Raw genomic sequence first — 27226 nt, forward strand, 5'->3', positions numbered from 1 at the left:
TCGGTCCCGCTGCCCTCCCTGGAGGGTCCCGCTGATCTATGGAGGCACGTCAGCCTCGCTAATTCCACAGCTAATTACAGACACGCCGCAGAATGAAGTTGTTTGTTTCCAAATACCATTTCCAGCGTTGTGAAGAACAGAAGTCGTGCTGAGACAGAAATATATATTTATAATACATAATACGTGAGGACAAGAGTGCATAGTCATGTTTGTCCGATCCTTGTATTTATTTTGTATGGAATTAATAATAAAAATATTACCAAAAATGTCTAATCGGTCAACGAAGTTCAGGGTGCACACCCAGTTGCTTTCCTGTTTCCTGGGAGGGGCTCAGGCACTTCCTGTAGTGGGATTTTAGCAGAGACATGGCAGGCTAGCAGAGAAATGGGACAGCAAAGCCTTGTGGGATTGAGGAGGACTTGCAGTTTGCCCGTCACTGATTGAGGCTACAGGGTCCAGCACCATGCCGATCCCCTGGCAGGGATTAGGTGGCCGAGTGGGTTTATCTAGGACAAGTGGAGTCCCGGCGGCACTCGTCGGGGTTCGGCTTCCGCAATCCAGGCCGGTTCGGTTCGCAAGGTGCTGAACGCGCGTCCGTCCAGCAGGAGGCGATGTGTTGGGCAGCAGTACAAATCCCATTCGGCTCAATCGCACGTCTCTCAGCCGGGGCGCCTCAGTCCCGCGGGGCCTCGTCAACGCGGGAGTTCTTCCCGAAGAGCGAGCGGTACAGTTCCGTCCTGCAGAAAAGATGGGGGGGGGGGTTAGTAAAGAGATGCAGGTAAAGAGGAGGGGAGGGAGGAGAGGCGCCCTGTGAGCACCTGAAAACTCCCCAGATCTGGATCCTCGATTCAACGAAAACAACCAAAAGCACAGGTGACATGGGGAAGCCTACAGCTATCTGGGACTCGGTCATGAGCATCAACAGAAACTATTTTAGGTATTTCAGGGTCTTTAAACCGCTAACAGTGTAACAGGGATTCCACATCTACTTATTGTTTGGGTCAAAGCCCATTTGCCATGAACACACTGTACACCTGAGAAGCCTCTATGTTTTCCAGGTATTTTTCAAATTGCATAATTATCCCCATCCCCCACCCACAACTTTTTCCGCTTCCGCCGTGGCAGAAGACCGCTTCCATGCCGGCACATTCTCCCATCACGCACATTTTCATAAGAGGCGCTATGGAAACGCGCCATCCACATATCGCGTTTGTCATCGTCGCCGTCGCGAGCTGCATGCTGGCGTCGCCCCCGGGCCAGGCGGCTCTGGGGGGGGGGGGCGTGCGGGTCGAGGCACGCGAGCGCATTTACATAGAGACGCGCAGGGGGACGGCGGCGAGGGAGGGAGGGAGCACCGTGCAATTTGCCATCAGACTCGCTATCTCCAGCGGAGATAATAGAGGACAAAGTGACAAAGCAGTCACATCGGGGATCGGCGGGCAAACGGGAGGCCGCGCACTCGATGGGTCTGCCGCTCGGCCAGCTTTGGACCCGCCCATAAACAGACGCCGCCAGACCGCGGCTGCCTGACACGCAGAGTTCATTTCAGATAAAGTTGCCAAAGCTAATCCATATCTATCCCCCCCCCCCCCCCCCAGCCTACCCCGTATCTCATCTGCAGTTTCACACACATCTGATGTCTCGCTAAGCATCGCTCCTCAAGAACATTAGTCCAGATTTAGCTAAGACCGCCCATGATGGGTAAAGCAAAACATATAGATTGTTCATCTGTCTGATTTAGCCGTTTCGGTCATTGAGGTGGGCAGGGGGTGCTAATCGGATCGCGTTGGGAGGGATACGTTCGAGGGGAAATCGGGAAAATAAACAAGAATGGAGGAAAAAAAAATAAAATTGTCAGGAGATAATTACCCCCCCCCCCATCACAGACAAAGCCACCCTTCTTAACAGCCAGCAACGGAGACCCCCAGGGAGCCCAGGGTGGGTGGGGGGGCAGAATCGGCCAGGGTTTCAGAGATCAGCTCTCCCTGGCACGGTCCTCCAGGCCGGCGGACGGCAGATTGAATATTTTAATAGGACAGATGAGAGCACATCAGCGGCTGAAAGGGGCCTCAATCAGGCGGACGGCACAGGGTATAATTTCGGTTTCGTATGTTTCCGAGACTTGACAGTACTTGAAAAACAATGACGGTGACCCAGTTGCAAGATTCCAATTAGTATTAGATATGCAACAGTTGAGATTAGAATGCGCTCTGCCTTTATGGTGGCCGGGCCGCCTGATTACCAGTTCAGCACAAGTGTCAGCCCGTGATAAAGACGGGCGCAATAGCCCAGGCAGATAAGCGAGGGGGGGGTCGCAGCTGCATATCATTTCACCAGGGAATATTTATTTCTAAATACCTCCACTCTTTCCGGCCGTCGGAAACTTATTTCAGTCGGGGGAAGGGGGAGTGCTCTGTATCGAGGGGGCAGGGATAACTGACAGGGGCCACGGGCAGGGTAAAAGGGTGAGGGGGAGGTCGGACGCCCCCATGGGTATATGTGCAGTGGTCAAAGGTTCGAGCAAGAGAAGCGGTGCCCTCTGCGCAACCTTTAACGCAGCTGGGATGCATTGCTGGATGCCACAGACATCATCACCCAACACCAGATACCCGCTCAAGTGAAGTAATTTAGTAATCAGCCCACATGAGTATAACAGATGGCAAAGGTGAACGATACAGTGGAGGTTTGTATGTTACCCATGGCAAGTGGGCTGGGCTGGGCTGATCTCACTCTTAGCAGAACCTGGCCAAACTCAGTCAGTCCCATACTAATCAAATAAACCTAAAAGTAATTTAACAGAAACCCAGTCTACAAATATATACTCTACACATTTATGTGCATTTAATGGCTACCTACTATGATAAAGTGTTTAGGGGTTATTAAACCTTCTAAATGCACTTTGTGCTTACAGACACTAGCAAGTCTCGCTGGACATAAACATTTGATATTAACGCAAATTCTCAAAACAATTTAAGAACACAGCAAAACATCCCAGCGGCAAGTTTGGAAGCCACAAGTCTTCAGGTGACCTCCCCATCTTGGGGCGTCTCACTGAGATCCATCCTGATCTGCAGCTGGGCCTGGGTCTGGGCTGCGGGCCCCCCTAGGCAGATCCTCCCCAGCGCTGGCGGAGGGCTTGGCGGGCCTAATTAATAATTACCACCCCGTTTGATGGGGGTGGGCAGGGCTGGGCTGGGCTGGAGGCAGCTCATTAATCCCGCAGGTTTAACCTTGCCCCCCCCCACCCCACCCCCAAACGATTGGTCCATCGGGGGAGGGGAGTCCGGGAATAGCGGAGAGCGGCCGCGTTTTAAACCGGGCCAGTGGGCTGGATCAGACACACCCTGCAAGTGCAGGCCAGCCCCTAAAGCCCATTAACTTCAGCTCCTCGCCACTCCGTATTAGTCACAGCCCAGAGGTCATATGCCCACGGTAATTAGGCAAGCGTACAGATTCCGCGGGTATGGGCGCGCTCCGGGCACGCGCCGCTTTTAATTAAAAACTTCGTTTGGGGCTAATGGCAGCTGCCTAAGTTTGGGAAGGTGCGGGGGGGGGGGGGGCACAGCGACCAATGGACGCCTCCGTGGCACCATGAGGCTCGACGTACACAGAAGTGGGACAGGCGGCCTAACGGAGCGTCTGAGGGACGGAGAGACAACGGCGAGCCTTTCTGAAGGGGGGGGTGTAAGGGAGGGGATCCCTGGATTTAAGATTCCTCTGCTTCCATCCCGCCGTGCAGTGGCCTGTGTCTGTCCGTTCAGTGATACAAGCGGCAATATTCACCGGCGGCACTAGATGGCAGTGTTGTACACCTGTCGCTGCAGCAACCCCCGAGAGCCCCGGCAGGAGAGAGTCCGGGCAGCAGGATCCTGTCCCATTAATACCCCCCATTTCTATCTTTGGGATGTTACCCCCCCTTCAAGATGCAGATCCCAGGAGCTCCTATTCCCTGAAAGTGTTTAGGCTCGACTGATCACCCCCCCCATAATGTAGTTTATTTCCATCCTTATGTAGTATGGTTTCATTTACCTCCTGATTCAGTTTGCTGCCCTCTGGAGGGGGGAGGGGCAAAATTAGGGTCATTCTGGGGTTCCACTGTCGTTTTCACAAAAGGCACCAGAAGTTCATAGCACCTAGAGAATGGCCCGGTAGAACGGCTACTGAGGGGGTGGTGGGGGGGGGGGGGCGAGACACCCGAGATACCCGTGGTTTTCCATGAGTGCTTCCGCTTGCCGGAAACGTCGCTCTCGTGTTTTTGTCGCTTATTTGTTTGTGTCACGCCCACCCGCCGTGTGCCAATGCCGCGCAAACTCCGGGACCACAGCGAACGCGGCTGTTTGTCGAACTTCTTAGAACGCAATTAATATCGGTAATGGGAGGGAGGAGCGCGGCCAGGGCTGAGTTCATTCTCTCATTAAGCACTTACAGAATTTATTAAAAGGCAAACGATCCAGTGGTGGAGCAACCAGCCTGCCGATATGAGTAGCTCACTTTCCCAGCTGAAACCCTACCAATGCGATCCTGTTGCGACGAAGCCTGTATTTTTTCAGCATGCCTTAAAGTAAACCTTTTAAAAAAGGTCACAGCTAGCACGGTGTGAGCCTCCAAGCTCCACGAACATCCGGAAAAGTTCCGAGGCTCGGCAGTTAGCATAGCGTGACTCCAGACACCCAGGCTGGTGCTCGCGTCGGTCACGAGAGTCAGGACATCAGCGGCGGCTGGCCGGCGATAAACCAGGGAAACTCGATTAACTGCGATTGTGGGGGGGGGGGGGTATGGTGGTACAGAAAAGACGGAGGAGGACGGAAAGACGATAGGGTGTGGCCATTGCCCACCTCACCCACGGAAGAGCAGGGGCGGCCCAAAATAACACAAAGACTAAAACATGAACAAAACAGTGTGTATCTGGAACCCTATGCAGCTCTGTGTCTGCGCATGTGTCTGCGCATGTGTCTGCTTGTGCGTGCGCATGCAGCCGGCAGCATGCGGGGGCACGGCTGTGGGACGGCCAACGACTCGCTTTCATAAATCGCAGGGGCTTTGGCCGCCCATTACATTAGGGAGGGGGGGTGAATCGCTGCCCCAGGGGGGTGGCCTGGCAGAAACGACGAAGGGGGGGAAGGGGGGGGGGAATCTAATCCTCAATCCCTGTTTGAGATGCAGGGCCCAGGGTCAAGGATTACAATAAACTCTGATTATCAAATAATACATGCATTCTTATTCCGGCGGAGCACCAGCGGCCGCGGAACCGGAATACTAAACGGGAGGTGGGGGGCGGGCGAGAGCCTACAGCACCATGCAAGATATTTGGGGGGGGGGTGGGACCCCCCCCACACGCACTCCTGCATGCATGAGAAAATGCGTCGCCACGCAGCCGACACATCATGATCCTGGCAGCAAGGGGGGGGGCCAGGGGTGCACTGCCCCCCCACCCCCACCAGACCCCTGCACACACCAACATTGACATTCATGGGCCCAGCTGACCGTGTCAGCAGCCATAAAGGGCCGGGGGGGGGGCGGTCATTTCCAGCTGCCTCACACCCAAAGGTCAGCAGGCACCCAGGTCACCGGGTCAGGGGACACTGTAATGCTGCAGCAATAGATCAAAGTTATTACTGTAGTTTATCGACCGACATGCAAATGAATCAGCGGCGGGCCAGTCCTCGGGGGGGGGGGGGGCGGGGGGAGGTCACGGGCACGCTCCGGTGCGCACCCCCATGCACGCTACACACCAAACCTCAGGCTTGGCATCCGCACTTCCCCAGGAGAACAGTCTGGACTAATAAGGCGCGATTCTGTGCAGGAAGGAAGCAGAGTTCTGCTAACTGCGTGCCTTGGAGTTCCCACAATGCTTTGGGGTTACCCGAACCCGGAACACGGGCATCCCGTCCCTCCAGGACTGACCCGCGAGGAGCCCGGCTCTCGGCGGCAAGGACACCGAGGACGCTCCATCTCCATCAAGCCGGCATCGCGTGGGCTGCCGCTGCTGCCCACTTAAATAAATCATCCCGTCCCTTAAACTCACCCCCACCTCCCCTAATCCTTCCAGCCGGTCTACACTGGTCCCGCAAAGTCACCCTTGTATCTGAACTCCCCCTGGGACAGAGACACACACACACACACACACACACATACACCGAGTAATTCCGGCACATTTGGAGCAGTCGGTTTGCCCATCAGAGAGCCTCTGTTGTCCTTAGCGTCGCGGCAGTAGGAGGCGCTGGCCGCTCACAGGCCCTGGGTCGCTTCCCTAATGATGATGTATGTGAGGTGGCTCCCCGGCTAAAAGCACGTCCCGGAAGGGGCCCGAGTGAAGGGCCACACAGGACGATCCAGCAAGGGGGGGGACAGGGTGGACCAGCGTTTGTAGCAAGGGCCTCTGATATGCAGTGAAGACATCATAACGGGGGCGTACAATACTGAGAAGACAGCAGGACAGTGAGACAGTGGACAACCTTTCCGCCCCCCCCCCCCCAGCCTACACAGATTGCCGTGGAAACCCGAATGCCTCAGATGCATCGGCCGGCCCAGCCCACCCGCCGGAAGTGGAGTGGACAGAGTACTTTTGATAACTGTAAGAAGTCGTCGCCGAATGTAGATTTGTCAGACCGGTCCTGGACGCATGCAGAGCAGGGTTGGATGGATGGACAGACGGACAGAAAACAAGACAGAAGGACGTCGTTTCCCCAAATACATGACATGTGCTTATTTACACTGAAGCATCCTGCCAGTTTGGGCTCCACATCCACAGCTGCCCCGAATCTCCCCCATCGGCCTCTTCTGCTGCCCTCTTTGGCCTGCCTGCGCATTCGGGGAGTGGGGGAGGGCGATTGGCTTCAAACGCTCGCCCCCTTTGTTCAGCGGGCCCCAAAAAGGATCAGAACGGGCCGCCAAAAGGGGAGCGGGTGCCTCAGAACCCACCTGCTCCGGTCCGTCACTATTAATCAAACTGAATTAAATGCACCTGCCAAGAGCCGTGATTTATGAATATATTATAGGCCTGATTTGTATTCGATAGATCATGTTTGCGATGGAACTTCCTGCCGGACGGCTAATTTTTCACAGGCTAGACGGCAAAGCTCTAGCTTGTCGCTGGCCGTCAGGAGAGCGCGTGGCGGGGGGGGGCAGGGGTGAGGGTCGTGGGGAGGATGTGCACCACCCCTCCTTGATAAAGCGCGGCACACGCGGGGCATCCCCCCCTGAAAAGCATGGCGTCTGCCAGTGAAACATCACCACATCACCACCATGTGGAGATCAATTAAGGCATCCGCACTGTGGGGGATGGGGGGGGGGGGGGGTTGATTTGCTCGTCTTTTATCTCTGGCATGAGATGGATTAATGGACGTGGGGGGGGGGGGGCGGTACAGCAATGGAGAGCAATGTGTTTCCCTAAATTTTACAGGCCCAAAGGCTCTGTGTGTATTTGGGGGAGGTATGGCGGCGACTGGGGGGGGGGGGGTATTTTCGGACAGATTAGTGCCCACAGCAGATATGGTTGAATAGGGTACACCAGTGCTCCAGTGGGGGGGGGGCTAACAGCAGCTCAATGACACCCATGATGGACAGGGATTCAATTGGGGGAGGGGGGGGGGGCGGTCGCCAAATTGGCCACTTACCGTGCATCGTCGTTCATGGAGCTGTGGTCGATGGGGGCCATGAAATTCACCAGCTTGCTGTGAACATGGAACCTGCAGCAGAGAGGAGACCGTCAATAGGGGGCTCCCCTTACCCCCCAGGGAAGAACCAGAAGAGAGACCTAACTAGGGGTTTTATACCTCACTGAGATCCCCCCCCCTCCCCTCAGCAGGTAATCACATACCTCTATATCACATCTTTCCAAAGGCACGTTGTCCACCTAGTCCCCCCCCAACACACATCACATTTCCACAACAAAACTACCCATAAAACATTTGGTGCCGCTGACGGTCGAACCTAGAACCCAACGCTGAGGGGAAAATCTTCAGGACGCACCCCACAGATCCCACGCGGCAAATCAGCCAAAATTAAACGATCTTGCAGCCCTGTTTTCCCGGGATAAGGACAGATAATTAAGTGCGAGCGGCGTTCACGTGCGGCATGGGGAACCGGGCCTGGCGGCGGCGGCTCCCACGGAGAACATTAGCTCCTCGCGGATCCTCCTGACAGCCGCGCGGCTCAGCCCTCACTCATCCTCTCCACTGTCACTTCCCGCCAAATGCCACTTTCACGCCGTGACTTCCCATCAAAATAAAAGCCTCTCTTCCCATCAAAATAAAAGCCTCTCTTCCCATCAAAATAAAAGCCTCTGCTCAGCCCCATAATAAAGCTACAGTCCGAGCGCATCCCCGGCGTTTGAGCCGCGACAGCCAGGTTAAAGACGTCCCGCTCATTTCGTCCACAAAACCCCGTTATTCATAAAAATGACCCCCCGTTTGATTTAATAAACAAAAACTGAAAATATGAATCTCATTTGTGGTCATTCCAAACAGTTTCTGCTCAACCGTTCATGTTTCATTCCAAACGGTTTCTGGTCCCCAGAAGACACGGCATCCCAGACGGGGGTTCAGCAGGAACACAGGGCCCCGAGTTCAACAGCCAATGGCAAGCCAATCCGTGGTCCTCGGCCAATCAGACGGCCTCGTCTGCGAGCCCACCGCCCCTCCGTGAGTATCTCCCCTTGTGTGACATGTCAGATCATAATATTGATAGCTAACAATTACAGGCTTTGTAGATCAACAGAGCAGCAGCTGTCTCCATGGCTAATTTATCCTCTGACATCGATCGGCCAGACGTCGCTTTGTGAGAGCGCTTGCACTCCCCCCCCCGCCCCCCCGAAAGCCCTTCCCCCACCCGCTGCAGATAAAGGGGACCTGCGTTTGTTCCAAGGGGCTGGGGTCGCCACAGAGGTGGAGGTGAAAGGTAGCCAAACAAAAAATAGGATGGTTATGAGGAGTGGGGGGGGTCACATCCACAGTGGGGGGGGTCCCAACACAGCATCTCCCTCACGGAGTTTAGAGATAATTAACTGAAAGCCAAAGTCCATTTCAGACCCACGATGTGGCAGGCGTGTGGGCAAAATTCAGCACGGAAAGGTTACCAGGGATCAATTAAAGAGCTTAGATTAATCGACTATCATTTACACCAAGAGTTGGCCACCGCCTGCAAGGCAGTTTAAATATTAATTTGGAGAAGGGATTTACTGAAAACAGACAGACAGACAAAACACGCATACAAACACACAGATAATCACAGTGGATAAATAAGTCTGCTGTCTGTTATCCTGTGTATTCACCTGTAGATCACAAATTGACCAAAATTATTCAGGAGAAGGAGAAACCGGAATAGAGTAGCATGACATGGACTTCAGGGCTGAGAGGTGCAGGCGCTGGAGGTCCGGGTCACTGACCTGATCTTGCGGCCCTTGCTGGCCTTGGTGTCCACCTTCTTTTTAATCTTGCTGCGTAGTTTCTGGATCGCCAGCCACTGCCTATGTGAAGGAGACATGGTGAGAAATAAAAGTGGAACTCGCGACCACCCCCCCCCCCCCCTCCCGTGTGGGCCTCACCTGCCCATGGCCACCTGGTCATTGGGGTCGGCTGCGTTCGTCTTGCGGTCGATTAGCTCTCTCAGAAGCTGTGGTGGAACGGAGAACGTGTCAGTTAGACCAGAGCCGCAACCAAAACCACACCCAACATGGGTCCGATGAAATAAATCTACCCTTCCAACCAAGAGAAATCCTTCATAGTGGGATCTTAGGATCAGGGGCAATTCTAAGATTGTTTTTAAGGTGGGGGTATAAAAAGAGCCATAATTCATACTGAGGGGGTAACCTTGTCATTAGCCAATGATATGTCTTGAATCAGTGAGTGACAGGGGAGAGGGCACTCTGAGGGTCAATCAGCTCTCGGCTGTAACCAGTGGCCCTGTAGCCCCGCCCCTCTTTATGTTCCTGCTTTGGATGTGAGTAGCTTTTGGACATAACTGACATTTTGCTCAGAGATGGAACAGAATATTTCTCCGAATCAAAGTGACCTTCAAAGCTCAGCTTGCAGAAGCGCGCCCTCCATGCTGCCCTCTAACCAGTAAACACACTGGTTAGCCAAATATCAGCAGAGCCTTGTACGACCAGCAGGGGTCAGCGTTTTGGACGGCGCAGTTAAGGAGGCAGCCTGTGCCGAAGTCAATCTGGCGCTTATATGACCCGTGAAAACACAGAGCAGTGGGACGGGTCTGGACGCGCGCTCCGCTGCGGGTACGAGGGCGGGGGGGGGACGCCGAGCCTGCTGGAGGCCCCGTGGGGGGCCCCGAGGCGTGCCAGAACCATGCCGCAGACACCTGTCCTAGACTGGCACGTCAGTTACTCTTTGTGAGGCCCCTGGCCCCTGCTGTGAAAGGAGACGGACACCCGCTGTCCCAGGTGTGGCACCCGGGTGCCCCCCCCCCCAGGCACCACCTGGAAAGATCTGGCATAATCGTCCCCTCTCTGCATCTCCCGGCACACAAACGACTCCGATGACAAATAAGTGACACGGACGGGGATTAGTGGCCCTATCAGCGTGCGGATCAGGGCGGGGGGGGGCACACGTCGATGGGAGGTGCTGATTAAGCCCGATCTCCTTTGTGCATGATGTGCAGGGCTGTTTATTTCTATGAATATGAAAAAAGCAGAGATTAGACAGCACTTTCCCACCTATTAGAAGTTACAGTGCATCTTATAATAAATCACAGAGAGCGCTAGTCTGCCTGTCGCCCTTTCACACAGCCAGCCTGTTCAGGAATTAAATTAAGCCGTACCAGCCGTGTTAACAGGAAGCATTCCGGAAGCTTCTGAAGAGTAACATTTAAAAACCCGCTCGGGCCATTTTCGAGGGAGGTGCTGATTCTGCAGGACGCCGGCATGTCCTCCAACTAGCGCATGCCGGGGGGACAATCTGAAATCACATCAGACTCCCCCCCCCCCCCGCCCCCCCCCTAAAACCCATCCATCCGCAGAGCCTCACAAAGCCAACAAACCAGGCCACCGCTCCACCACCTCTAATTCCACCCACGTAACCCCCCCCAAAACACCCCCCCCCCCCACACACCGCCCTCCCCACACACCCTGTAATTTCCACGGGTCTGAAGTCTAATGCAGCCACAGCGCGACAAGTTCATTATCAGCAGAACAGAGCGCGCCTTCTCCGCCTGCGTTTATCTGACCCGCTCCCCAAATCATCGCACCGCCAGCCAATCTATCACTTTATCTCAGCTACTTCATCACAGTCACTCCTGCCAGCTAAATACAAGCCGCAAATCCGCCAGTACACACATCTGCGAGCTTGTAAAGGCGGCGAGCCGCCCGCGCCGTAAACAGGGCTGCCGGGGGCCACGGGCACAATAAACAGATTCCCAGGAAGCCGGGATCGACGGGGCTGCTGGTACAGCGACACACGCGCAGGCGGGCAGGGGGGCGTACACACACACACACGCACACACACAGACACACACACACACGCACACACACACACACACACAGACACACACACACACACACACGGGACAGAAACACACACACACAGGGACAGAAACAGAAACACACACAGGGACAGAAACAGAAACACACACAGGGACAGAAACACACACACACACACACACACAGGGACAGAAACACACACACACACACACACACAGGGACAGAAACACACACACACACACACACACACACACAGAGGGATAGAAACACACACACACACACACACACACACACAGGGACAGAAACACACACACACAGGGACAGAAACAGAAACACACACAGGGACAGAAACAGAAACACACACAGGGACAGAAACACACACACACACACACACACAGGGACAGAAACACACACACACACACACACACACAGGGACAGAAACAGAAACACACACACACACAGGGACAGAAACAGAAACACACACACACACAGGGACAGAAACACACACACACACACACAGGGACAGAAACACACACACACACACACAGGGACAGAAACACACACACACACACACAGGGACAGAAACACACACACACACACACACAGGGACAGAAACACACACACACACACACACACACACACACACACACACACACACAGAGGGATAGAAACACACAAACACACACGTGCACAGACAGACCAACGAGCCTGTCATTGGCCTATTTGGGCCATACCATAAGGTTCCTCAAAGGAAAATATACCATGAAAGCTAATTTGTTTTTATTACCATCTTTTCTCAAAAAATCCATAAATGTTCAGGCCCTGCTTCATAACAGGAACCGCTAGGGTCAACATCAACATGGCCGCCTCGGCCTCATACCCTGCACTGCATCCTCCCCCCCGGATGCGACCTGCACTGCACCGGTCACAAGAGGCTGCAGACATAAGCGAGCTGAGGCTGGAGCACGTCCTGACATCATTGCCATTACCTACTCCTGTGTCAGCGATCGCCACGGTTACAATAACAAGCCGCTCACAGCATCTGCTGCACGTGAAAACCAATTTGACTGCTACGATGCTATTTATCATAAGAGAATTAGGGTAAAAGTGAAGGGCGTGCACTGGAGGGGAGAGGGGCCGCAGTTCCACGGTCTCCCCAGCAGGGGTCAGAAGCGCCAACTGAACAGGTGTCCCTAGTCGGTGCTGTGCAGACCTGATCTGACCCAAGGATCCCGGAATTCCATTCCTTGGGGAGGGAACCTTACTGGTCGGAGGAGTTAGGAATTGTCTTAGAATGAGGCGTGTAATACTGGCATATGATTAAAGTAATCTTCACAGATCAACACCTTTCAGGGAACATACACCGCTGGGGGGGGGGGGCTGGGGGGACTCGCAAATGCCTGCCGGCTCGGCAGATGTCTGGAGTGATGCACGACGAGGGGCCTGCACCAGGCCCTCACCGCCTGCCAGACAGTGGCTAAGTGATTAGGGAGCATGAGGTAGGAGCGTGCCATATTTAGCCATGGCGGGGGGGGCAGTCCCACTCTCCTGGCGGGGAGGGGAGCCAGATGTTGGAAGTCACCACTCGCACCAGGAAGGAGACACACAAGAGGGTAGTACCACCGATCCCCCCCCCCCCCCAAAAAAAAAAATGAAGGCACAACATCTCTAGTTCGTACCTGAAGACACGCCACTAACAAGTGTCCCCTATTACTCCTCCCCCATATCTCCTTCTCCTCCTCATCTGGGGGTGGGAGGGGGAGTTGGTGACCAAGATAAAGTTTTGACTGGCAGGACCATTTGTTTTAATCAGGTGTTTGCAGACACTTCCCTGACCTCCATTAGTTGAAGTTTTAATTTAAATTAACCCCCACTTCTACCCCAATTAACCCCCTCCCCTCTGCTTGCACAGGCAGAGCTCCAAGCATCTGCTCCGTGGACCGGGGCGGAACGCAAGCCGCAGCCGCACACACAGACACACACACCCAACAGAACCCTCCTCTGTGTTTGTGCTTCAAACCACATTAAGCCTTTTCACAATAACCATATTGATTCATAAGATGCACTATCGGTAGGGTCCGGATTAACGTGCGGTTCCGTTCGCATCCGGACCACTGGCCGCGCTCTGAGAACCCCTGAAACGGAGGGTCGATGTTACACCAGTGGTACGTTGCGCTATGGATCTGCCGCTTTGCGTTAAGATGCAGCACATTCGGTCAGGACAGCGTCACAAAGCTCAGCAGACGGCTGGATCTCACCCCTAAAGAAGTTACTGCCTAAAGCAAAACGAACCTTTTATACAGCCTGCGTCACGGACAGCCAATCGCACAGGGATATGGGGCCCACATTTTTTGCAAATATTGACAGTACTGTCAATATACATAGATACACATCTATGCACTTCCCCAGCCTTGAAGCATGATATTTTAATACTGATGTATTGACATAAAATTAGATTTTATATCTGCACTGTATATTTTAGATTATATATTTTGTTCCTTACATAGTATTTATAAATTGTAATTTCTCTTTTTTACTCCGACTTTACTTCTTACATTTTTTCTCTCCTATTTTTACACAGCCACATAAGAGATACATTTCACTGCATGTTGTATGTATGTGACAAATAAATCTCTTGAATCTTGAATAAAACACTGCAATGTTATGGCCCCAGTAACTGCCTCAGCAGAGGAACAAAGAATCCCAAGTTTGGACCCCCACCTGGACAACACAGAAGCAGAGCACATGGCACAACTCGAAACTCCCTGGTCCTGCCACCCTCCTGTCAAGACGGGCCATGAACCCCAGACAACGAGGCCGACAGACAGGCGAAAGGTCCAACCAGAGTTCAGCAGATGCATGACCTCCAGATCTGAGTCTCTGAAGCTCCTTATCTCGGCCGCCTCAGAACCGGCAGGGGTCCCAACATGGAGTCATGCCACGATCTCGAGGGGCTCCCCTCCAAATCCAGACGCTCAACACTTAACAGCGGACCCTTACAAGGCCGCGCTGGAGAGAGCACGTACCTGGTGATAGAAATCGTCGTCGTCGAAGATTTCCTGATCTAGGTCTTTGAGATGCGCGTTGGCCTTCAAAGCCAACTCCTGGAGGAAGAGGGAGAAGGGGAGGGGATGTGACCAAGTTTGAAGACCCACTACAGAGACAGACAGTTCGGTGACCCCCCCCCCGCCCTCCGGAATCACGTCCCACAGAAGACAAATGCACCAGGGAGCCACTCAGAACTGACATGAGGCGGGGGGGGGGGGGAATACCCACCAGGTTCATAATGTATTACCCAACCTGCAAATGTTGCTGTTTTAGATGCCCCATCTGCGCACTCAATCGCGAATTGGCATCAGGAAGACACATTCACCAGGGAACAAATTACATTAGGGGAGCCAGGATTAGGGTTAGGATGAATAAACCAGTGTTTTATCAGTGTGGCCATGTTCCGGTGTTGGGCTGCTGATATTTCAGGTAAACATAACCCAGATGCTACACTCCGGGGGTAGATTCAATTAAGATACAGCACTACTCTGTTAATGCAGACCGGATCTTAATACCCCTGCTCCACACAGTAATGAATGTAGCTCGCAGCATGGGGGTGCGGGGGGGCCGTAACAGCAGTGTTATGTAGACGGGGTGCAGCTGACAGCAATCCGGGGTCAGCAAACAGCGCCACTGCTGCTGGATGACGGAATATCATTTATATCAAAGCTACCACCCTGGGTCTCGTAAGAACTCGGCTCAGCCATTATTTCACAAGAACCCACGTCTTCTATCTTCTTCTATGATCTTGTCTGACTCTCCCCAAGTCCAAATCTCCGCAGAACCTGGTGCACGTGTCTCTGCTACGCAACAACACCGACTGTGGATCGGGGCTTCAGTTAAACCAGCTCCCCCCCCCCCCCCCGGCCCTCCTAACTCCCCCCTAGTCTTACCTCGCCCTCCGTGGTGGCCCCCCCCGGGGCGGGGCCAGGCGAGGCGGAGGACGGCCCCCCCAGCACACGGTACTCCGAGCGTTTGATCTGGGTGCGACGGATGAGCCGCTCCGGTTCGGACAGGACCTGCTCCACCTGCGTCAGGATGTTCCGGTCGAAAGCTCCGAAGCCCTGCAAGGTGGGAGGGGGGGGGTAGAAGAGACTGTCGACACACGGAACATGCTAGCAAAACGTCCGGAAATGGACCGCGGCCCAGCTTGAGACTCATTAGAAGCAGATCGGCATGCGGGTTTCCGCAGACTTGCGGCCCGAGAGGCTCGGCCTCTGAGCCGGATTCATGGCAGACGCCCGTCCTGGAAGAACAGGGGTTAGGGGGCAGCAGACACCTAACAGAGGACAGGGCGCAGGCGCCGGAGATCGGTGCTGAAAGGCTACTGTTCGCGGGCCTGTACTTCCAGAGGGTGGAGCACAATCCCAGCTCCGGGAAATAAAGATCAAAGTCGAATTAGGCAGACACACTGGCTCGATGCAAATTTACACGGTCGTCCCCCCCCTCCCCCAATGCCAGCCTGCGGTTTTCCTATTGATTTCAGTGCCGGTTTTCCAAGGCCTGGTAACAGCTTTTTAGGGATGTGGAACGCAGACCTGTTTTGGGGGGGGGGGGTGTTCAAAGGCCTTTTAACAGACAGGGGCCCGGCCGCACTTTGAAGTCCAGATTTAAACAGCCTTGGTGGGCTCAGGGCAGAGGGTCCAATTCTGACCACGGCGAATCTGCACTTTACCGCTTCAGGGAGAATCGGGGGGGGGGGGGTACCTTGCCGGTCTTGCCCATGGTGAGGCAGGTCTTGTCGTGCCACTTCTGCAGAGTGCCGTTGCGGTATGGTTTGAAGGCAGCAAATCGCTTCGCCATGAGTTCGGGGTAGTCCGCCATTTCCAGCTTGCGCTTCGGGGGTCCCTGCCACTCTTCATCCTCCTCTCCCTCCTCAGAGCACACTTCATCACCCTCACTGCGTGAAACATACAGAGTGAAGGGAGAGTCCGCACATGCGCGCACACGCACACGCACACACACACACACACACACACACACACACACAAAGCCTGAAGGTGATCTAACTGTTACATTAAAACTCAGCTGGATGCATGTTCAGACAAGTACCCAAGGTGAAGGGGGGGGGGGGTTACTGGGGCTCAGCGAACCTGTTTGGACCGGCTTTGCCCAACACGACAGGTCTGGTTTCTGGGTTCTGATACAGGAGGTGGTCCTGCAGTTCCAGGATGGACCTCTGGAGGGCCTTCAGAGCCTTGTGGCCTGGAAAGACAGGGAGACGAGGAATAAGAGGCATGGAGGTGCGGGGGGGCCGGGTCACAGGGCACACAGCAGCAGTACAGGGGGGAGACAGCACCAGAGCACAGAGATCATGTGATCAACTCCCTCTGGCAGAAGTGAGCAGCATCAGTACCACGGACAGCAACAGAGCAGCACGGGGAGGTAATACCACCCATGGCCAGCAGAGGGCCAGGGGGCTAGAAAGTGGGGGGGGGGGGGGGGGGGGGGTGTCTCTCATCAGTAAGGAGTCAGGGGTAGGGGGAGCGGGGCACAAAGAGGCAAACCTGCGTCCAAGGGGGGGGGGAGGGGGGTGCTTCTTCTTGTTAAGCCAGGAGAGGAATTTCATTAAAATACAATTCTCCCAAACCCCAAACGTAATCTGACAGATTAATGACAGGGCATGAAATCCACAGTTTACGTTGACAAAAGTTACACGCCGAGGGAGGGACGGCGGCCCGCGGTGGATTATACTCCGCACCGCTAATGCGGGAATAATTTGATGTAGCTGCCAATTTGCTGCGCACGCACTCCCGGCAAATCCGACCTCACCCCTCACTTCCGAGCAAGTTTTATGCGCAGAGGCAGGCGGCATTGGGACGACTCCAGGCTCACGGGCCGCCATCCCGGACCACCCCCCCCATGGTGCACTAAGCCCCCCATGCACCGTAAATCACCCTGGCAGAAGTACGTCAAAAACACGGTGCCCACGTGCGGGTTGAGCTCTGATGACGACGTTGTCTTATAAACATAACGTTGAACCCAAACAAGAATAATCATGGAGGCTCATTGGGTGACACGTCAATCCTCATGTGGCCGCAGTGAGAATGCTTAAAGTATTAAGCCTTTAAGAAAGCCAGACGCTTCCCAACATCAGCTACAGGACCAAGCCATGAACCCATTTTGCTCTTCGACTTTCAAACCATCTTGCCGTTGAGTTTGGGCTCACAAAGAATGTGCTTCAATGTTTCAGGGATCATTCCGGGGGGGGGCGGAGGTGGGGACAGGAGAACCCAGTCTTAGGGTCAGACCAACACTGGGTATCTGAGCCAATGAGGTGAAGATGGTCACCCCTCCAGCAATTATCACTCCAGAAGCCGCCCGAATCGCCCCAAAAACCCGGCAAGAGGACACACTTGGGCTGGAGGGGGGCAGAGCATGTACCCATCGCCACAAAAACTACACTCATAATTTTGAGTGTGTGTGTGTGTGTGGGGGGGCTTTCTCTGCATCACTCAGAGGACATTTCCAAACTATCGCTCAAAATGACAGGAGGCACAGAAGTGACCCCAGAAACAATCGGGGCCCGATGCGGGGCCCGGCGGCGGCGCCGTGCTCTCCCGCCTCCCCCCGCCAATTAATCCCACCAAACACGTCTGATTAAATCTTTTCAAGCAAATCCTTGGCTTTTTGCTTTTGTTAGCTCACTCTGTGTCAGCATCTATTAAAAACACTCCTTCACTATCCCCGGCTGAAAAAGCCACACACACACACACACACACACACACACACACACATACACACACACACACACACAGGCACGCACGCAAATGCTTCCTGATCTCGCCGTCTTCAGCTTTAATCAACTGTACGCTGGTAGCTCCCCCCCCGTGTCATAATAATGTGCTGTTTGGGATTCAGCAGGCAGGCTCCACATCAATCATTCGCACATTTTTTCCCCCAACCGCAATAAATATGCAAATGAAGGGAAGTCAGTCACTGGTAATTTCAAACCCAGCTCACCAGTGTAAGGAAGGGAAGAGAAAAAAAATTATAAATAAATATATAAAATAGGGACACAAATTTATTAATTGCCGTTGGCCGAAGGAATCCTATTTCTGTGGGCATTGATTACAAAGCACTGTGAGTGATTACGGAGACGCAGGCGACCTAGGCAGCCATGGGGGGGTGGGGGGGGGGATGTTAAAGAGGAAGGGGCCAAGCGATCAGACCTAAACAAGGGTGGGATGGCCGGTGCTGGGTGGGGGGTCCTGGGGAGGGAGCCAGGATCCTTAAGCAGTGGGCACCGCACCGCTAAATAAGACCAGCAGGAGGCGCCCACAGGGATGCCCATACACAGCTGGGCTGGTTACTATATGCCGCGTAGAGAACCAAGTCTCCGGTTATTGATCCGGAGCGACTTCGGCTGGAAGCAGGCGAGTTTCTGTGCGTACGTGTGTACATAGCTACACCAGCGAGTATGCTCTAAGGCAAGGTTTCTCAACCCAGTCCTCGGGGACCACCAGACGGTCCACGTTTTTGCTCTCTCCCAATTGGCAGGGAATTGGGAGAGAGCAAAAACATGGACCGTCTGGTGGTCCCCGAGGACCGGGTTGAGAAACCCTGCTCTAAGGTACCCCACCTAGGTCTGGGTTAAAACCGGGTACCAGTGTCCCGAAGGGGGTAAATCTGGAGTCTATGCTGCCCTACCAAGGCAAATACAGTAAGTCTGCCTTGGTTTTAACTTTCTTCCAAACTGAGCATAGCTGAACAAGAGTATTTTCTTATGAGTTGTATAAGAGAGCCTGAGAGGCCTGATTCTGGTCATAACTCAAATTTGAATCTGATAAAAAAATATGCAGTTACGGCATTTCGCCTTTCGCACGGCGGTACGGCGAGGCATAATGGACACCCGAGCTCATGAGACGGAATGTCCCAGGGACCAGCAGCGAGTCGAGAGAAAGGGGAAGGAAATGTGATCCAGGGTGAAGGTGGGACAGCAAACTGAAAAACAGGGATCACACACACATGCGCGTGCGCAAATGAGATTCAGGTGCATCCTATATGGCTACTAACCGATGCTAATTAGCATAGTAACCAGGAAAATAGTTTCAGTACTGTGTGCCAAGATAAGGGGACAGACAGAGACACACACACACACACACACCAGGGCAGAGACAGTGTCTCAGGGACAAACACAGTTACCAGAAGGTACCACCGCCACAGCGGTAAGACACACTAAAGATAAAGGGGGTTATGCTTTTCAAAAACAGTTTCAAAAAAATTATAGCGATACAGTCAAGGTACAAAATGGCCTTTTTCCAAGAAATTCCATCTAACATAAATTATTGCCGTAAAGCTCTCTGGCAGCAGAGGCTAATTAATTCCGGCGCTATACACAAAAGGAAACCCCGACTGACAAATGGGAGAGCAGCTTGAAAGCTGCCAGGTCTGCAAAACATTCCCCGCTTCAATTTATAAGCAATTCTGCGGTAAATCATCAAGCAGAACTGGCGACTCCTGGAGGCAGCCATTGCAGCGGCTGGGGCCCAAGGTATTTCAGATGGGGGGGTAGGGGGGGGGGGCGGCGATATTAACCCTTCAGCAGCTCAGACGCATCACATTTAAACCGGCTCTGTCCCGTAAGAGGAACAAGCCCTCAAACGCACCTGAACGCTGACCGTTCAGCGCCGACTGACAGAGTCGGTATCACTGTGCAATTTCCGAAGGCGGGGGGCTTAGGCGGGTCACGGTCATCAGGGACAACGGCCCCTGGGATTCGGCACGATTAACGGGGAACCACCGGGAAAATTACCTCAGACCCCCCCCTCCGACCTTGCGTAATGATACCACCCACCCCATGGGCTAATTTTACCTACCCCCAGAAAAACGCCTGCAGTCACGGACTCCTCACGGCCTTGCAGGGGCAGAGATGAACAAGCAGTAATCAGGGTGGCCACCGATTGTTGCTGTTTTCGCGCCCCCATAACACTGTGGGGGCATCTTACAGAGCCACTCCACAGCTAATCCACACGCAGAAAGCATCTGCATCCAGATGTGATCCAGCTACAGGCGAACTCCCACCCTGCCCCAAGGCCGCTAATTGGCATCAACACAGTGAGGGGGGGGGGGGGGGCGGGGGGGCATTACATGCAGATTTCTATCTGGGAAGAAGCTGGTCTCACTGAGTTACTGTTGCTGTTTAGCGGCTCAAATCCGGGCCTTAAGGAGAGGTCTGACCTTTGGGGGTAATTACGACACCCCGCTGATTGCTCCTATGCAAATAACACACCGTGGCGGACAGCGCCTCACAGTGGATGACCTGGGCAACTGCACCTTGAAAGGCACACATGACTTTGGCCTACTGCGAATGTCAAAACAATTTGAACGCATTAAAATTAAATAGAGAGATATGATTATTTTTTTTTTTTAAAAACTTACAAGTTACTTTTACTATTAATTAATATTAAATAATTAATAATCATGCCGCGCTAGCTGAATGGTCGCCTTAGAGCTAAGGAGTTGGGGGGTTTGATTCCTGCCCCCTGTCTGTACGTGTGGGTTCTGCAGCTTAGAGTGGGCTGGTTCTGAGCTCACTACTCTGTTCCTGTTCGGAGTGGGATGGCATTTGATCTCGTACCGGAGAGGCAGGCACAGCGCACAGACTGATGGATCTCTCACGCACTCAGAGGGGGACGGTACCACGGCCGTTCAAACCCACGGACTCTTACGAAAGCCGCACGCTCGCTGCAAGCCCCCGCCAACGTGGCGGTCAGCTCCGCCTCCGCAAGAGAACGGCACCGGCGAACCCGGCACCATCCATCTGTCATGCTCCACCCAGTCCTGAAACTTAAATGAATTACATCCCCAGTAATTCTCTTAACTAATGCACTCCATTAAAATATTTGGCAGAGGTAAAATAAAATAAAATGAAAAGGAATTTCAGCCCAATTAATTATTCCCAGTCTTTGTTTCTAATTAAATGCTTGGCTACTTTGTGCAAGGGTGGGGGGGTGGGGTGGGGGAGGGTTCGGGGTAAAACTGCTAATATAGTGGTTAAGTTTGAGTAATGACCAAAAGTTTTTACAGGCTCAGATCCACTGGAAAGAGGGAACCTGCTGTTGTACCATTGAAGGAGGTACTGAAGATAAACAGGTTTCGGATAAACAACACACTATATAAACAATTTTAAAAGTCATGTGGCAGATTCATTGAGGGTGTCGGCAGGGTATAGCAACAAATTAACGATGACGCTCCCCTCCTGGACACAGGCATGTAAAACAATTCCTCAAGCCGGGCTTCGGAAGCATTTCGAAAGATGGGGGAAATCGGACTTGATAATCTGGACACCCACCTAAACACCTGGGGGTTTTGTGTGTGTGTGCGTGTGTGTGTGAGAGACAGAGAGAGAATGAGGGAGAAAGGCGGATAGGTGGATTCCCCGCACCGCACACACAAACGCCCGCACACACACACGCCCGCACACACACACGCCCGCACACACACACGCCTGCACACACAGCACTCAATTTCGCCTGTAATCTGTCATCTTGCCCCCGGTTTTAATTCCTGTTAACTGCATTGTCACATGCCATCGCTTCATTCATTTTAATGGAATCGAATAACAGTGCTGCCTGGCTGCCCTCTCACAAGGCCGCTTTAATTGGAAAGAGCGTTTAAAAATAAAGCAGGGAAAAGTCCAGCCTACGGACACGGCAGGGTGACGGCGGCCCGCGAGCGGCTCCGGCACGAGCAAAGTGTCCCCATCTTACAGAGCAACACTAATTATTCATACCATACACCCTCGCTGAGTGGATATATCATTCTGGGTTTTATAGTTAGGCACCAAACCCAGAAGACAGGAAGGATAAGTCTCGTGGCTAAATGTTAAAAATAACCAAGCTTTCGGGTTTGTGAGCTGGCTAACTCGAGATCTTTAGGCAGAAAACTTCAGCACCCTGAAATCAGCAGGACACATCTAGGGCCACATTACCAGGCTACAGATGGCAGCGGTGAAGAAGACCCCGCCCATGGTGGCTTTCTCTGATTGGCTGATTTTATTATACAGGAAAAATAAAAATAAAATGGGGATAAATGCTGGCGGAAAAGGCTACTCACTGTTCTTCAGTGCGTCAGTGAAGTCTGCTCCACCTCTGGCCTTGAACTCTGGGAAAGTGTGCGACTGGGGCAGCTGATTGGCTGTCAACAGAGCCTTCTGCAATTTGATTCGTCCTTCTAGAAGCTGGTCCCAGAGAGCTGGAGAGTCAAAAGCATGACAGGAGAAATGAAGGTTCAAGTGATACAGCTTTTGGAAATTCAGCAGCAGAGGTGAAATTCAGACATACATACCAAGCTGATTCTTCACGGCTTGCCCCTTTTCCACTTCCTCACTGACCTTCGCCGTGGAGAAGGTCATCACAGCACCATCATCCTCATCCAAGTCATCCTCTTGCATGTCCTCCTCTGTTTCCAGTTCTTCGCTTTCATCTTCCTCTGTCCCTTCATCCTCTTTGTCTTCATCCTCATCCTCCTCACTGTCCCCAGCATCATCCATACCTTCGGTTAGCTTGCGGAAGTCTACATCAGCGGGGAAGGTAATGTCCGTCTCCTTCATCTTCTTCACCAGGGTCTTCATGGTGGTTGCTTCTGCTGTGCAAGCAGTAAAGCTCTCGGTATCCTCTTCACTCTCATCATCCTCTTCATCCAAGTCCCGCTCCACCTCCTCATCACTGAGGTCTTCACTCTCATCGTCTTCATCAGCGTCCTTACTTTCATCTCCTAAAAAAAGGTACAGCAAAAACTCCATTTTAAAAAAACACCTTCCCTAATCATTAATTTTACTAACCAATAGAAAAAGTGGGCAGGACATCGGGAAATCTGGACCACAATGTGTGAATGAATTTTTATGGACATGGGACTGTCCCAAGGTCAAATGAGAAATGCAAAGCTTCTCTCATCTCCCTGCAGCTCACAGGTGTCTGACCAGCCAACCTTCACAGTCAACTCAGCACTCATCAGCAGCCAGAGTGACAACGCAGGAGGGATTAGGGCGAGCAGCCACCATGCTCGCTAACCAAAGTAAATTAATCGTCTAATAGGTTTAAAATTGATTAGCAATGTCTCCAGTCTGACTTGCAAATCTCTGCCTTAATCCAGGTATCTCCCTCTTAGGATAAGCGGGGATTTTGTTAATTAACAGCAACGTGAGGCACTTTCTGTACAGTAACAGAGAAACAAACAGCTGGAGCTTCAATTACAGCACAATGGGACATCTGTCTGCCCCCCCCCCCACCCCTCCATCAAGCTGATCATGGGTTCTGAGTGGAGATCAAATGTCCAATCACTTATGATCAATAGGTCGCTTGCTACTGTAAAAGCAACTTCTTCGCCAGATCCAATTCCTTACACTTTCCTCATCAGTCTCTATAATGTCTTCCCATCTGACGTTTAACCATCCGCACTGATCTAGCGACGGGAATTTAACATACACTCATGACACAAGTTAACACATCCATCCCGTAATCTATCTGTCCCCACCCCACCCCCCAAGACTTACCAGAAGATTCAGTCTCCTCCTGCAGCTTCCTACGCGACGTCACCCTGCCCCGGTACCGCCGGTCCGTATCGGACAGCGGGGCGGAAGCTCGTTTCCGCAGGCCGCTGCTACTTTCGTCTTCGTTTTCTCCCTCGTCGAACGCCTCTATCACCTTGGCTCGGGTCTCTGCAAGGTGTGGGGATGGAGGCCAGGGGTGACTTTTAGCAACACACAGGCTCTACCAAAAAGCGATTTGTTACTTAATGAATCCTATTAAGACAAATGTATGAAGCAGGATCATGGGCTGAGGCATAAGCCAGTAAATAATGAATGGATTCAAATATTGAATCTTGGGTTTTCCTGTTCAAGTACCTCACAAATGGAACCACTGGCGTAATACATTTTATATTACTTTTTAAAGTTAATTATTTAAGGTCTACTGTGGCATTATTTATGCGTTTGTATATCCATTTTTATCAAACGACTCCATCAGTAATAGCTCTATATCATTCTCGTTCTTCTACCGCCTTTCAAAAAAAGATTAAAAATTAAATAAGGTAAAGAATGACCGCTTTGCTCCAAAAATACACATGCGCAGTCCCCAGACGAACACATCAAGACATTAATTGTTAGACAACAAATTCATGGCATTTACGATGATCCACCACCTCTTTTGAAAACAAATCAAATGCAAGCTGCTATTTCATTTGTATAAACATAACATTCCTGTCAGGTTTCCTACTTTATGGTTAGAAAATGGGCATTGCAAGTACCTAAGTATGGTTCAACATGGTAATAAATAATAATGAAAACACTAAGTCCTTCCTTATGATTACACCACTGGCATGATATAAGCTCGTGAACCGACTAGAAGCCTCCTAGATACCTTAAGAAAATAAACCCATTATGAGTATTTAACCTGTTTTTAAAATATTTAACAAATAAAATTATTATTAATTCAGGTGTATTACAACTGTCTCCAGGGGAAGAATTATATGTAGATAAGACGCGCAATAGCGCATGTTCAAAATTTGAACAACATAAAAAAAATAAACAAATTCAGCATATGATCTCGTATTATCAAAGCAGTTTTCAAATCTCGTTTATCGTAGTAGAAAAACAAAATAAATGCGGGAATTGTGCATTCCAAACACATGTAATCACACACAGTCGCTCCGAAAACCCTCGAAAATCGTCATAAGGCTGGTGGTCGCCATAAGGCGGCATCTTCGCCACTTCTCTCAGCTGCACTCCTCACCTCACTTACCGGGTCGGTCCCACCGCAAGCTCCACGAAGAGGGCAGCTACCCATCGGAGGATCAACAAGGTTTCGCCAAGCAAAAAACCAGTAACGATTTTCAACAAGCGATTTAAAGCCATTACGGAAATGGTGGATCCGCTATTAGAATCATGTTTTAAGCCCCTTTCCCCCGCTTGTATGTGCGGTTTCTTCTGTGCTGCCATCCTAATCTTTCGGGCAGGAGCGCCGGTATTCGTTCCACTAATTGCCTCCACGGAAATAAATATTCTATATCTTATTTAAAAATAGTATGTAAATGACAGACGTGGAAAAGAGCCCCCCACTCCAAATTTAACATGACGAGTTGTATAGAAAACAACAGGCAAAACGATATATTCTTTGTCAAATATGAATCCCTGTATAGATCTGATGTAAAAGTGCCGAAAGCGAGTCTATACAAAAGAAATAAAGTCTAGAGTCCAATCGACAGTACCATAAGAAAGCATCCTTCATCCTTTTTGAGAATGGGATGACAGCGAAAACATCTGATCAATATACGAGAATTTTTTTGATCGTTTTGGTGATAACACGTGAAAGAGTCCCGTCAAATTGCACTGTTACCTTGATGTATCCTGGATGATTCGGTGTTAGTTTTTTCCAATGAGAATAGTAACCAACCGCACGCGCTTTTACACTCTTCATTCGATTTATGTTTTGTATTATACATTCATAAATACCAATAAATTTAACTTTGAAACTATAACTCGCGTTCAATCCGAAAGGCTGTCATTAGTACTCCAAGTAATTTACTCTAGCAAGCACTACATTCTGCCACGCGTGTTCCTAAGATCATGCGAACAAAGCCATTTAATGAGCGCAAAAGACAGTTTTACATTCCTTTTTCTGCTTAATGTAGAATTACCAATATAAGTCGAAATTTACCTTCATCCTGGTCGTCTTCTGGGTCCGCGAATTTTGGTAAGGGATTTAACAAATCTTCGAGCTGCTGGGCTATGGGGGCAGCCATTTTCCTTCAGCTACACGCGACACACGGCGCCGGATTACGTCATAAAAAATCGCCAGCGCGTTTCAACTGGTCGTTATTACAAGAAATGCTAATTGCTTTTTTAAACTTAGCTTTATATTTCTTTACTTGTTTATTCAATAAACTGGATTTGTGTGCGCAGTCTTTTATTTCAGTTTTAAGAATTTGTCATATGTCTAATTTTTTGTATCCTGTTATTTTTTTTATTCTAAATTTAAAATATTAAAACATAATTTGAAATAATTCAGTCCTCTTAAAGAGGATTTATAGTTAACATCTCCAGAAGGTCAGCTCAATCCAGTACCCGATATTCAATCAATATGAATTTGAATTTAAAGAGTTGTGCCCTCCTGGGTCGAGGTGCATGGATTCAGCTGCGCGGTTAAGCCGCACGGCTCCGGAGAGCCACCCCCCCCCTGCCAAGCCCAAGCAGCACCGGGCCTGTTTAACTCTCAGGACCATGATTAATTCATAGGGGATTATGCGCTGGGCGCTGTGGAGGGACCAGTGGGCTTGTTCAAACTAAACCACACAGCGCAATGAGATAACGGCTTTTCCCCCTGGAAATGCACCGCACCCGGGTGCCCGCTTTGCTCTGCCCTTTCGCGCCTTTGAATAATTTTTACACTTCTTTGAAAAAACAAATCAATATGGCGCATTATACCATTTTTCATTTCGTAATTTAAATCGATTAAATAAAGAAAAAAAAGTCAAGTAAAGTTAACGCGCATTCACAATGCTTCGTGCCAGTTTCATTTTATTTATATTCTTTATATAGATGCTGGCGCTTCCTTGACTTGCAGGGAACTAAGAATCTGCACCGGTGTGTTGGTGCATTCAGAGAGACGCCTGTGAGAGCTTCGGTCATGCTGGGAGACACATAACGAGGAAGCCTCCATGCTCGTTTGCTTTCCTTACTGCTGTAAACAAAGGCGAGCGAGAGGCGGCGCAGCGTGGCCGCCGCCGGGAGCCCAGCTGGCCGGGAGA

At 51.6% G+C, this 27226-nt stretch overlaps 1 protein-coding gene across 1 annotated transcript; it reads right to left on the bottom strand.

The window, feature by feature from the left end:
- Positions 1-203: 203 nt before the first annotated feature.
- Positions 204-26373, bottom strand: aatf (apoptosis antagonizing transcription factor). The gene is made up of 12 exons (XM_023822922.2): positions 26137-26373; positions 23976-24140; positions 22769-23197; positions 22538-22675; positions 16573-16684; positions 16187-16379; positions 15373-15543; positions 14458-14535; positions 9545-9612; positions 9386-9466; positions 7617-7688; positions 204-737 (listed from the first exon to the last, which is right to left on the bottom strand). Exons 1-12 carry the CDS (start codon positions 26219-26221, stop codon positions 674-676), a joined length of 1656 nt encoding a protein of 551 aa, XP_023678690.1. The 5' UTR covers positions 26222-26373; the 3' UTR covers positions 204-673.
- Between the last annotated feature and the right edge of the window lie 853 nt (positions 26374-27226).

The sequence above is a fragment of the Paramormyrops kingsleyae genome, chromosome 17, assembly GCF_048594095.1.
Source record: "Paramormyrops kingsleyae isolate MSU_618 chromosome 17, PKINGS_0.4, whole genome shotgun sequence".
NCBI classification, from domain to species: domain Eukaryota; kingdom Metazoa; phylum Chordata; class Actinopteri; order Osteoglossiformes; family Mormyridae; genus Paramormyrops; species Paramormyrops kingsleyae.